The sequence below is a fragment of the Canis lupus genome, chromosome 11, assembly GCF_011100685.1.
Source record: "Canis lupus familiaris isolate Mischka breed German Shepherd chromosome 11, alternate assembly UU_Cfam_GSD_1.0, whole genome shotgun sequence".
NCBI lineage: Eukaryota > Metazoa > Chordata > Mammalia > Carnivora > Canidae > Canis > Canis lupus.
In genome coordinates this window covers 5,856,307-5,869,929 of record NC_049232.1, presented here as the reverse complement: position 1 = coordinate 5,869,929, position 13,623 = coordinate 5,856,307, and the positions used below count along the sequence as shown (strand labels likewise).

Here is a 13,623-nt window from a genome sequence, read left to right as displayed (position 1 = left end):
GAAGGACAAACATATGTTCTCATTCATTTGGGGAATATAAATAATAGTGAAAGGGAATATAAGGGAAGGGAGAAGAAATGTGTGGGAAATATCAGAAAGGGAGACAGAACGTAAAGACTGCTAACTCTGGGAAACGAACTAGGGGTGGCAGAAGGGGAGGAGGGCGGGGGGTGGGAGTGAATGGGTGACGGGCACTGGGGGTTATTCTGTATGTTGGTAAATTGAACACCAATAAAAAATAAATAAAAAAATAAAATAAAAAAATAAAACAAATTCTCATGAGAAAGCACAATTTGTAATACATGCTGATAAAAGTATAGCAACTCCACCAACCCCACTTTGCTCAGGTTTATGCATTTACTATTGCCTTTTCAAAAATACCTCAGAAACACAATCAGATCAGTGGAAGCCATAGATTTCAGTATTTTAGAAATGTTTACCAAGTTTAGAGGTATTAAAATGAATAGCCCACAAATGTGGGTCATACCCAAGAAATTCTAAGAACATATGTGCCAATACAAGAAGGACTAGGATGTAAATTTGTCCTCAAAATAAATATAACTCCTATGAAAGCAAATTTGGAAATCCAGAGAAGATAAAAAATACAAATGAGACCTGCGAGCTAAATCCTTAAGCATAATCTCATTTATTAGAAATATAATAAATGCCTAAAGAATATATTCTAGATGAGGAGATATATTACTTAGAAGTTCTAGGAGATTAACGGTATGGGATGAGTCATTAATTGGGAGATGAGTCCAAAATTATCAAGGTCATGACGTTCAAATAAGGTATGGAGGGATCATTTAGAAGCTGTCCAGTGACAGAAAACTTCATGTTCCAAGAATTGGGAGGAATTTTTGGCAGACTTCATAAGAGAAAGATGATAAAAGCTTTGCTTTCAGATTTGCCCTAACACATATAGCTGACATATTCTAGTATTTTGTTTTATAAATTTTACCTAAAACAGATTTTTTTTTTTTTTAAAGAGAGAAAGAGAGTATGTGAGGGGCAGTGAGGAGAGGGAGAGGGAGAGGGAGAGGGAGAGAGAATCCTAAGCAAGCTCCACACCTAGCAAGTAGCCAAACATGGGGCTGATCTCAGGACCCTGAGATGGTGACCTGGGCTGAAATCAGGAGTGGAACATTTAACCAACTGAGCCACCCAGGGTCCCTTACCTAAAACAGATTTTAGTGGAAATAAAAGGATGACAACTATGCTTGAAATAAAACTCATCTACCAAACCCTTGATGTTTACCTAAGTGTTCAATGGGTTTTTATCCCCTTTTCTTGAATTTTTATAGGTTTTAAGTGTTTTTAAAAATAGCAAATACCACATTAGTAACGTATTTTTGCTTTTTTGTTTGTTTTTACCTATATATGCCCCATCTACCCCACCACATAGCTTCTTATGGACATACACCATAACTGCTAATTTCATTTTTACTTTTAAAAATCATGCTATAAGCAAACAGTTAAAAGTTCAAGCTATATAGAAACTTACACATGAACAAAAAGTCTCCACCACCCTCTACTTGTTACTAGGTCTCTCTATCCAGGGATAATCACAGTTAATTGTATCTTAAACAGGTTTCCACCACTTTCTGAAAGTTCCCACTATGCCCTTCACTTTAAAAAAAGACCTACATCCAGGATCCCTGGGTGGCTCAGCAGTTGAACACCTGCCTTCGGCCCAGGACGTGATCCTGGAGTCCTGGGATCGAGTCCCACGTCGGGCTCCCTGCACGGAGCCTGCTTCTCCCTCTGCCTGTGTCTCTGCCTCTCTCTCTCTCTGTGTCTCTCATGAATAAATAAATAAAATCTTAAAAAAAAAAAAAGACCTACATCCATACCTGTTTCTGCTAACTGAATGAAATCCAAAGAGAATTTTCCAGAGTGGCTGCACTTTCATGTATTTAGGTAGTAAATAGTATGTGTCAATGCAGAACTTGGAGACTTTTGCTTAGTACTACTCTAACTTATTTAAGATTAAATGGTCTCTATTTTATTTTATTACTATTTATAAAAATATTGCACAATTGTAGGTATCTAATGATTATATACAATTTTTTCTTCAAAATTATTTATCTTAATTATCGTGAAATTCAAAAGTTAAAGAACAAGCCATGTGGTTTTTTAAAGCAATTTTCACTATCCCATTAGTGAACCATGTTTATTAAATGTTTTTAAAGTTTTTGTTTAAATTCTAGTTAAATTACAGTGTAATATTAGTTTCAGGTGTACAATAGAGTGATTCAACACTTCCACACATCACCCAGTGCTCATCACACATGTTTATCAAATACTATGTCAGCAGCATTCTGGTTTGAGTAGAGTGTACGTAATTAGTGGAGGGTAAAATGAAGACTAAATCAAACATATTTCACTTTTTAACAGTAACAAGCCTTCTAATAGACTGAAGTAAACATAAAAAAGGATAAGGAAAGGAAAGGAAAGGATGTCAAAGAGTTCACAGACTCCTTTCTACAGTTAGTCACTTGTTTGTAGAGTGTAAAAGTTACTTTGCTATAACTTGTTGGAAATGAAGTCCTCTGCACCAAGTATTTTTTACTTGGACTATATTAATATCTGACTATAGGGATGGTCAAATAAAATATGACATATCATTCTGTTGAATTCTTCACCTGAGAATAAAGCTGATATGTATGTACTGATAGGATTCATTTAAAGACAGATGAAGTTAATAAAGCCAGGCACAGAACACTGTGTGAACTCGAAAAACAAACTCACTCACTCACTAAACCAAAAAAAACTCTGCATATCTTTGAAAAATATACAGGAAAAACGTCTGGAAGCCTACCTACCCAAACAATTACTTCAGCTAAACAGTGTGGGATGGGGCTGAGTGGGTATAAGGAGGAAGACAAGGTAAGAACTTAGTGTTTAATCATATAGCCTTCAGTATTGTTTGACTTTTTTGTTTCTAAAGAAAGATAAGTGGTATTATTGTAATTTTAAAATAAAATATTTTACTATGGATAATGGTATAATGTTCTTTAATGGTTGTACGTCTGTCAGAGACACACAGACAGAAACAGGTATCACATATCCTTCTAAAATAACTACAAACTAAAAAAAAAAAAATTAACTACAAACTACTTGAGGAATGGGATAAGGGACTATTCTTCATATAACCCTACAGGGTGTTGAGCACTCAATAAATATTTTGTAAAATGTGTTTTGCAAGGAACACCTCCTTCATCTCTGCTTGCAGCAAAATGAATCTAAGCAGGAATTTTAAATATAAGTGCAGGAGGTGCAAAGCAAAGTTATCAGTCTACTTTAAAAATTGTAATACCAAAAAAAAAATTGTAATACCATATTACTTGATTTTTTAAAAAAGATTTATTTATTTGAGAGAGAGAACACTCGCCAAGCTGAGCATCAGTGGGAAGAGCAGAGGAAGCAGGAGAGAGAATCCCAAGCAGATTTGACACTGAGTGTGGAGCCCCATGCAGGGTTTGATCTTTCACCTTGAGATTACCACCTCAGCCGAAATCAAGAGTAAGATGCTCAACCAACTGTGCCACTCAGGCACCCCAAGACATCATTTTTTAAATTATTAAGACAGAATTGTCCCTTACAATGAAATGATCAACAATTTTTTTTTATTAATGTAGGTTCTTGCTAGTTTTTTTTTTTTCAATTTATTTATTTGAGAGAACGAGTGAATGAGCAATAAGAGTGAGGAAACAGATAGAGGGAGATGGAGAAACTAAACAGAGCCTATGGGGGGCTCCATCTCATGACCCTGATATCATGACTTGAGCCAAAATCAAGAATTAGATGCTTAACTGACTGAGTCATTCAGGTCCCCCAATAATCAACTAAAGTATGTTAGAACATTTTAATTTATGTATTTCTGTGGGTCATGTTGTTACTAATTTGATAATAAAACATTAATAGATATTTGTTAATAAAAATTTTAAACAATGGACCTAATGTAATCTATTAATACCTGTATTTATAATTCCATCTGTGGTAAATAGATCTCTTTGTATTTTGACATTTCTTCAAATCTAAGCTACAACTGATTATTTGAAAAACTATCACTTTACATACTACTGAAAAGGAAAAACAGTCAATTAAATTATGACAAGCCATAGAATGTAACATTAATCCCAATTTCAAAGTGTTACAATGTGAGAGAAATCTGCAATTTTAGAGTCAGTGAATTATAGTATTTTCTCACCATTTTTAGCCCTACACATGTTGTTAAGTAAAATAAAAGCAATGATAAAAATATTTAAGTAAAAAAATGAATGTTTTGGGGGTTTATTGGTGTCACTGCCAACATTAAAGAAAAATAAAAAGTTTAGCTTCAGTAATATATCCTTTCAAAAGATATTTACCACAATTTCATTAAGTCTAAAAACATTTTTAAATTTTACTATAATCATTCTCCAACAAGACAGCTGATGTATTTAAGTGTTTTATAAATCAAAACTAGTGTTGATAATGTTATTAGCCTTAAGAAAGTGCTAAGAAAATAACCAGTTTTACCGTCATTTGGTTACTATTACCTTGAGACTGAGCCAGTTGAGCAGGTTCTTCTGCTAAAGAGTACTATTCCCCCAAAACTACTGATTTTTTTCTTAATATGCTGTCAAAATGACCTATCATTATAATGACCTATCAATATAGCAATATAATATATATATCATGAAAGAAAATCTTAAACTATGACAATTTTGAAAATAATTCTGAAAGGAATTAGGATTATATTTTGTTAGTCTATCAACATTTTGATACAATTTTCAAGACAAAAATAGAAAGGGAAAATATATAAGATATTAATAATAATGATGACATTTGTTAATTGCTAACCAATGAAAAGCAACAGGGATGTAGTAATTCCAATAGCTAAATCTATTTTGGTGCACAATGCATTTTATATACTAACACTGAATATGAATGTCTCAAAATCTGAAAATTCAAAATATTCAAGTCTGATTTAAAAACTAGAAAGCTGTTCTACTTTCTATTCTATATTCCCGGGTGAGTATCAAGAAATCCTTTTTAAAAACTGCTTATTATAGAAATCAGAGTTGCTCAGTAAAAGATCTTAGAATATTCCAACTCCCTTTTTCCCCTTCGTGGTTTATGTGTTACTTGTGACTTGTACTTTAGTGCTACAAATTCTTTTCATATTAATCCCACAAGTACTTTAACAATGTTCTTTTATCTTTACTCACAAATTTACATCTTTCTTTGTTGTTCTTCCTTATTTAACTCATTCCTTCTTATATTTCACATTTCCCTCTGTGTAATCTTTTCTTTTAGAATTTCCTTTAGTAAAGCCTCACTGGTAGCAAATTCTCTCATTATTTTTCTCTGATAATGTCTATTTTGCCCATATTATTTTAAGATTTTTTTGTTGACTTGAGAATTCCAGTTGGGTAGTTATTTACTCTCAACGCTAGGTCTTCTAACTTCTGTGGTTGCTATTGAGAAATCATTACCTTCATTAAGAGCAGTGGTTAAATTGGGAAATGTTTCTTTTATATCTGGATGATTTTAAAAGCTCTTTCTCTTCAATTGTACTACCATTAATCTAAATGTAGATCTATTTTTATTTATTCTGCTTGTGATTCTTTTATCTGTGGATTGGTATCTTTCTTTAATTCTGGTAAATTCCCAGCCATTAGATACCCAGATATTAAGAGCATGCCTTGTTCCTTCTCTCCTGTTCTTCTGAGACTAATAAATGTTCATTAGATCTTTCTTGCTCTCTTCTCCCTGACGTATAAACCATCTTCCATGTTTTCACTCTTTCTTATCTTTTTAAGCTGCATTATGGACAGTGTTCTATCTTTCCTTTTACTCAGATACATGTAATCGACATTAAAGTACATATTCATTCACTGAATTTTTTTTTTAAGATTTTCTTCATTTATTCATAGAGATGCAGAGAGAGAGAGAGGCAGAGACACAGGCAGAGGGAGAAGCAGGCTCCATGCAGAGAGCCTGACGTGGGACTTGATCCAGGATCTCCAGGATCACGCCCTGGGCTGCAGGCGGCACTAAACTGCTGCGCCACCGGGGCTGCCCCTCATTCACTGAAATTTTTAATTTTGACTTTTTTCTTTTTGCCTCTTCTAGAAATTCTATTGAGGTTGTGTTTGTTTTTTTTTGTTTTGTTTTGTTTTGTTTTTTTGAGGTTGTTTTCAAATCACCTAGGCTGTTTTCTGTAATACTTGATTCACTCCAAATTTTTATCAGGATCGTCTTTCTAACAACCTGTTCAGTCAATGGGATAGGGGCTGGTGTGTCTGGGGCCAATTTTTGGCTAGTGCTGGCAGGGTAGAGTGGAGACTGGCATGTCTGGGGTTTAGCTTTCCAATGGCCCAGCCAGCAGTCTGGTTAAATAAAGGAAGAAATGAGCAAATAAATAAATGCATCATGAATAATGAGAATAATAGGAAAGAATAATCAGAATAATCTTTCACTGTCAGAGTAGCAAGTTGCAAATATGGAAAAGGAAAATGGTAGAATAAAATCTGTAGTGTTGTACTATACTCTGAGGTATTATGATGAACTCAATGATTTTTGAAATATATACAGATATAGAAATAGATTAGGGGGTGCATGTGCACACATACACATACCTACATCTATTTGCCAGCTTGGTTCAGAGAACCAGGAGTAATATTACCCTTGAACAAACATGGTACCAAGATTGTTGTTTCTAAATATCATTGTCTGTGAAAAGGAATCAGGGTTCCTTTAAGAAACAGCTGACTCAGAATAGAGAATATGTAAGATGCTCTGTCCATAGAAAAAGCCTAGAAACAATAACCAGCCTCATAATTAGGAGCACCTCCACACTGTGGCTTCCATATACCATTTCCCATTATAAAAAGAATCAGGGCTCCTACGAGGAATGGCTGATAGCATGGTTAGAGGAGGATATTTACAATATGGGTCTGCAGCAACTAGTTGTGACAGAACACAAAACAGCTATCAAAACCTATGAAGGGGGAGGAATGGCAAAAGGCCTCAGAAGACAACCTGAAGGGGCTCCTCCTGGTCAAAGAAAGGCAATGTGAGCACCCAGAAGAGTACTATCTTCAGTTGGTTAAAACAAATCAAGCATATTAAAATTCCTATGTCACAAAAAACTAAAACAAAACAACACAACAATAGTCATTTTTTGGTGGGTATTAGGGAACTGAACTTTTAGGAAAACTGACAATAAGGGGAAATAATTTAGATTTTATCCTGTCCTTCCTATATAAACTGTATCTTTTAAGCCCACATCTCTGTCTTTTAATAAATAGTTTCATTCAATTCACATTTAGTGTACTGAATAATAATAGACCAATTTTAAACTCGTACTTTCACTTTTATCATGAAGTTGATCACATTTTATTTCTACCTTCTTTTAAATCACAGATTCTGTTTATAATCTCATTAATGGTTATAATCTATTTCCTTGCTCTCTTAAGTAAGTATGACTTTACTATTACTTATGAAACCTTTTTATATGAGGGAAAAACCTTTCAGATCAGATTTTCTTGGTGTGTGTGGCACCCTCAGTCTCCACATCCAAACCAATTTTGCATAAAGAGGCTGTCCCACCGCTTCAGGGTGACTTTTGAACTAATCTAGTCCAAAAGCAGGCTAAGGGTTGTGGGCAAAATTCTGTACCTCACCCTAAGGAAAAATGAGCTGAGCCAGTTAAGAGATTCCCAACTGCTGGAAGGTCCAGGGCTGCTAAAGAGTTGAAAATAATCCTACTCTCTCCCAGAAGGGCTTAAAATAAGACTAGCATTGTTTTGGACAGAAAATGTAGGGATTGGAAATGTCTATTTAACCTGTCTCTGACTCTTGCTATCCTGAAGCTTTTTGTCTCACTGCATTGAAAAAAATTAAAACAAATACTTATCCCAGAAAGAAGACATACAGTTAATTTTGGCAGGTTTTAAAATAGTGATACTCTATTGTGTGAAAGGAACAGGCTATAAAAACTACAGACTATCTGATCCCATTTCTGCTCTTAAAAGCATATTTGTTTCTGTACTTATTTGTACAAAAAAAAAATCTAGAAATACACATGTTCTAAAATGTTAATACTAATGTTAATTAAACAATTAGACTGAAGTGGTTCTAATACCTTAGCAGCCTAAGTAAGCAAACCAAAACCTAAGCCTGTAAAGGACTAGAGGCTAAGAAATCAACACTTAAAGAAAATCAATCACAGCCAATTAAGCTTTTCCAAATAATACAATTGTGGAAGTTATAATCAATCAGATAATCTCCTTGTTTTGCTTCTGCCTCTTTTCTATAAAAGCCTCTCCCCTAGCTCCCATTGGTGGAGTACTCCTAACTGCTTCTGGCTTGGCACTGCCCAACCTGAATCAATTTTTGTTCAAATAAATTAAAAAATTTTTATAATATGCCTCAGCTTTTCAGCTAACATTAGGAAATCTCTGAAACTGAGAGGACTTCCATCTATTTTCCACTTATGTGTATTTTCTGATTTTTCTAAAATGAATGTATATCAATGTAAAATAGAAATTTTAAAAACACTGCGTCATGTGTGGAAGCTATAGATGAGTGAAACTTAATTTCTCTATTAAAGAAATCTTTTATTCTCTAGTAAAAATATGAGAACTTTAAGTATAACGTTTACAAGAGATTCCTCAATTTTCTGAAGAAATGCTAGATGACATAAGCTAATGATCTTTGAATAGTTGAAAGGTCTTTTTATAAAAAGACCTTTTTAAAGCATTTTAATCATGTACCAAAACATAATTTTGAATACTGCAAACCCTAATGCCTAAAAATAACAGAAGTGTTTGTAAGTGTGAAAAAGCATAAGATAAAGTAATTAGAGAAAATCAGTAGAAAACTAAAAATAGGTTCTTAAAAATATCAAGCTTAAGTTCTCTGTCCAAAATGAGTTAATACATAAAATCAAATCACTTAATAAATGAAAAATATAATCTAGAGGACTGGCTAATAATAAAAGTATGTCTTTTGATGGTTCACAAATAATAGAATACATTCTTTCCTTGTGCAGCTTGACTGTAGTAGCAGTTATATAACTCTATACATCTACCAAGACTTAACTATATGCTTAAAACTGCTGAATTTTAATGTGTGCAAATTACACCTCAATAAAGCTGATTTTTAAAAATCACATTTTCTGCTAAAATTTCCAGCATATTATTTCAGACTATTTTATGCCTTAATCATTCAAAACAATCTATTAAACTTAATAGAAAAAAAAATCTGTATATGGTAAAAGCGGATTCTTTTCTTCCAAAAATTCCTTTTCACTAGTACCCAGTAATACTGGCTAGAAAGTTCAGTCATCCTTCCTTCACCTCACCTCCAGCTTTCAGCAGACCACCATGTCCTGTCAACGCACTTTTTTTCATCCCTACTGTATTGCCTTAGTTCACGTCTTTCTGGACTACTGCAATAGACTCCTTATTAATTTCCCTGCCTTTAATCCTCTACCTACCAATCCAATCTTCATAATGTAGAAAAAAATGATGTGGCAACAAACAAACAAACAAACACAAAACCCACCAATGTTCAACAAAGCAACAATAATATCAATAAACACTTTATTAAAAATATTAAAACGGTTCAATGCTACAATGTCTAAAAGCCATGGCACTGGGCACCTGATTATTAAAATGGTACAATGTCTAAAATCCATGGCATTGGGCACCTGGGTAACTCAGTTGGTTGAGTGTATGACTCTTGATTTCAACTCAGGTCATGATCTCAGGGTCATGGGATTGAGCGCCGCCTCGGGTTCTTCGCTCGGTGAAGAGTCTGCTTGTCCCTCTCTTTCCCTAAGCTTGTGTGCACATGCTCACTCACTCGCATGTATGTGCTCTCTGTCTCCCTTTCTTAAATAAATAAATGATAGATAGATAGATAGATAGATAGATAGATAGATAGATAGATAGATAGATAGATAAAGTCTTAAAAAAATTCATGCTACCAAAGGCACTTTAAAATTAGGCTGCCCAATCAAAACCAATCCCCCTCCAAAGCCTGTATTTTTATCTCTGCCTCTAGAGCCAACATCTCCACTTCTGTCAGTGAAATATCTACTAATCCTTAAAAAAATCCAACTTCAATGTAATTTCCTCCATTCACACCCTCTTAGGCAGAGCAGGTGGGTTGGCTGTGTTCCCACTAACACTGAACACAACCGCTTGTACTTGTTAATGCCTCTGTTTCCTCCTCTAGATGTGGATCCTCTGGGCAGGGTCTGAATCTTCACCAAATGCAATGCCTGGCTCACAGTAAAAATTTATGAGTTATACTAAATTAATAAATACATAAAAGAATAAAATAGTATTATTCACTAAATCCAGTTTTACTTTGGCAAATATAAATTAACATATTTCCTCAGATAAAACGTTTAGGAGATTTGACAACATAGAGTACCTTGTCTACATGGAAAATTAAATCCAGTTCACAAACATTTTCAAAACACTTGTCTAATGTTTCCACAAATACCTGAAGAAAAAGAAAAGAAAAAAAAGGTTAAAAGCTCTTGAGAATTGTATAAATTCATTCAAACCTTTCATCTATAAAGGAGACAATCCTTATTGTGAAATAATGCTTTCTAAACTCTATTATCACATTTCTGTATTAAACATTGTAATAAGTGCAACAGGAGTAATTATAGACTATTCTTCATGTAACTACATTTCAATACATTAATATACAAAACAAAATAAACTTTGCTGAAAATAGCTAAGAACAAGAAATTCTTAGCACCATTACTTTAAAAAGCACTGAAAAATATTCAAATCAGTCTCCTTATATTCATGTGAGGAAAAAGGAAAGCTTAGTGGAAATACTTATCTACATAGATGGGCACAGTCCAAGTATCTACCACATCTAATGCAGCCAGAATTTTCAATTAGCAATTCAGTATGAAAGATGACTCAAAATGATTTATGGAAAAAGCAACGACTTTGGAATCAGACGTACCTGGTTCCGACTCTGGCTTCAATAGCTTGCAGGACCTTGTGTGGGAAAGGGTTAACTCAGTAGGCCTGGGATGTTCAAAACTTACACATTCCCCCACAAAGGGCCTCTCAGGACTAGCTCCTGAGAATTGAGCTCCTGGGAACTGAGCTCCGTGCCTTTGCAAAGTTCTGTCTGGTAAGAGTGTCTTGGTATGCCTGAGTCCTTGGGCTTGCACTATATACACCAGTCTGGGCAAATACTTTATGCTAACAATGTGATTTATAATGAACATCTCTTTTTCTCTGAGGTTCTAGAGCTTAAGCAAGCAAGAAAGGTCAGTCACAATGGTGCTACATGCCTATGTGACTGAGCGCCAGCAAAAATCCTGGGCATGCAGACTAGGGTGAGTGTCCCTGATTGTAGAAAACTGCACATCTCACCACATGTCATTTCTGGGGGAGTTAAACATAACTTGCATGACTCCAGTGGGAAGGAACACATTGAAGCTTGCACCTGGTTTTCTCTAGACATTTCCTCATGTGCTTTTGATGATCTTACTGTTTCTCATCACTGTAATAAACCCTAACCATGAGCACAGCAACTTTTGAGCCCTATGAAACCTAATGAATCCGTGAGGTCATCCTGAAGACCCCTGACACAAGGTTTCAAAACTTAATCTCTTAAATTCCACCTTGGAAGAGATGCCTAGGTGGCTCAGTGGTTGAGCGTCTGCCTTCGGCTCAGGGCGTGATCCCAGGGTCCTGGAATCGAGTCCCACATCAGGCTCCCTGCGAGAAGCCTGCTTCTCCCTCTGCCTATGTCTCTGCCTCTGTGGGTCTCTCATGAATAAGTAAATAATATCTTTTAAAAAAAAGTAAAAAAATTTCCACCTTGCACAGGTTGTCACTATTTTTGCTATTCCCACTACCCTTCACAAAGGTAATTCACAGACAGAATGACCACACAATTTATCATACAAACTGGGGGCATGAAGAGTAAAAGGGAGCAGCTAAAATTTTATGATTATTATAATAGTATGCAATGTTATCATAATTTCATAACAGCCTGGAACAAAAGATGCAAAGCAGGACTGTTCCAGCAAACTGAGATGTATGGTTGTAATCCTATAGGACCAAGAGTAAAATGGGAAGAGCAGGCTTCTTGCTAAACTGCTCCTACCACAGGCTAATTTACACAGATCCTCAGTCCAAGGTTCCTTCCACCAGTGTAGATGGGGAAGACAAAGTGAAGCAATGTAGGCCAGGAACTGTATCACTATAATCAATATTGTCTTAGACCATGGGCTGGCAACCTTTCTCTGCAAAGGGCAGAGAATAAGTATTTTAGCTCTGTGGGCCATACAGTGCAGCAAAAAGCAGCTATAGATAAACAATGAGCATGGCTCTATTCCAATAAAACTTAACAAAAAGGTGTAGCAGGCTGGATTTGACCTGCTGTAGTCCATTGGCTCCTGGCTTAGACCAAAGTCAGTAGAAATAAGAGGTCTATAAATAACCAAGAATATATTGTTTTACTCAGGAACTTCATTCATGGGAAGGCAAGTTATTCAGATAACCAAATGTGGAGATAACACAGGTCAGCCTCAAGTGAGTTTCTAGTTTATTTCAATTTTGAGGTTGGTAGAAAGTAAGTAACACCCACTCAAACTCCCAACTTTATCTATTTTTTCTCAAGGCCTTGGTGACATGGACCCTGGAATGACTCCATTCATTCTGCTGAAAACTAATTCAGATTCATTTTCTTTCTTGTTATAACAGATTCTTGTATTCAGTATTTATACTGAATGGGACAATGCTGTTGGAATACAGAATTGAACATGCTTAACAAACATTAACTTCGTAGGGAAAGAAAGAATGTGAGAAGAAGATAAAAACTTTTCCATTGAAAAAGAAAATGCTTTTGAAACTGCATGTTTAAGTTGGACATGGTGTGATTTCCAACTTATAAATAAGTTACGAAAAGTAAAGCCACTTAAGTTCTGCCCCCCTTCAGAAAATGTTTACTTAAGTACATACATACCTACAAAGCAGTACACTAATCACACAATGTATAATGTCATGAATTTCATAAAGTAAAGACATCTGTGTAACCAACACACAAATCAAGTGTATCAAGTGTTGGAATATTACCAGTGCATGAGAAGCCCCTCATACTTCATTTGCCACTATCACCATCAAAAGTAACCACTACCTTGCTTTCTAACACTACAAGTATGTTCTGCCCATTTCTCAACTATGTTAAATGAGATCATACAATATGCAACCTTTTGTGAGTCTCATCTTTTATTCATCATTATTTTTGTGACATTTTGTGTCATTTATTATACAACAAAAAAGCTGATTTATTCTCATTTACAGCAATGCTATTGCATGAATATATCACAGTGTATTTACCCATGTTCCTGATGACACAAGTTTGGGTGGTTTCCATTACCCTGCCATTACAATTAGCACTGCTAAGAATATTTGCATACATGTCTATTACTGAATGTGTATGCACACATACCTAATAAATGTATGCACAGAGAAGTGCAGGGTCACAGAGTAGCACATAGCTTGAATGAATAGCACAAAATGGATTTTCTCTCTCTTTTTAAAGATCTATTTATTTACCTTAGAGAGAAAGCAAATTGGG

General features: G+C 35.0%; 1 protein-coding gene across 5 annotated transcripts in view; it reads right to left on the bottom strand.

Moving 5' to 3' along the window:
• AP3S1 (adaptor related protein complex 3 subunit sigma 1) overlaps nt 1-13,623 on the bottom strand; it is a 68,196-nt gene that overhangs the window by 11,793 nt on the left and 42,780 nt on the right. For 3 of the 5 annotated variants that reach the window (XM_038551849.1, XM_038551847.1, XM_038551846.1), the window contains exon 4: nt 10,438-10,509. The exons of the other annotated variants lie outside the window; for them this stretch is intronic. In XM_038551849.1, the coding sequence (XP_038407777.1) occupies nt 10,438-10,509 (72 nt within the window). The remainder of the gene's footprint in view (nt 1-10,437; nt 10,510-13,623) is intronic. 5 annotated transcript variants of the gene reach the window in all.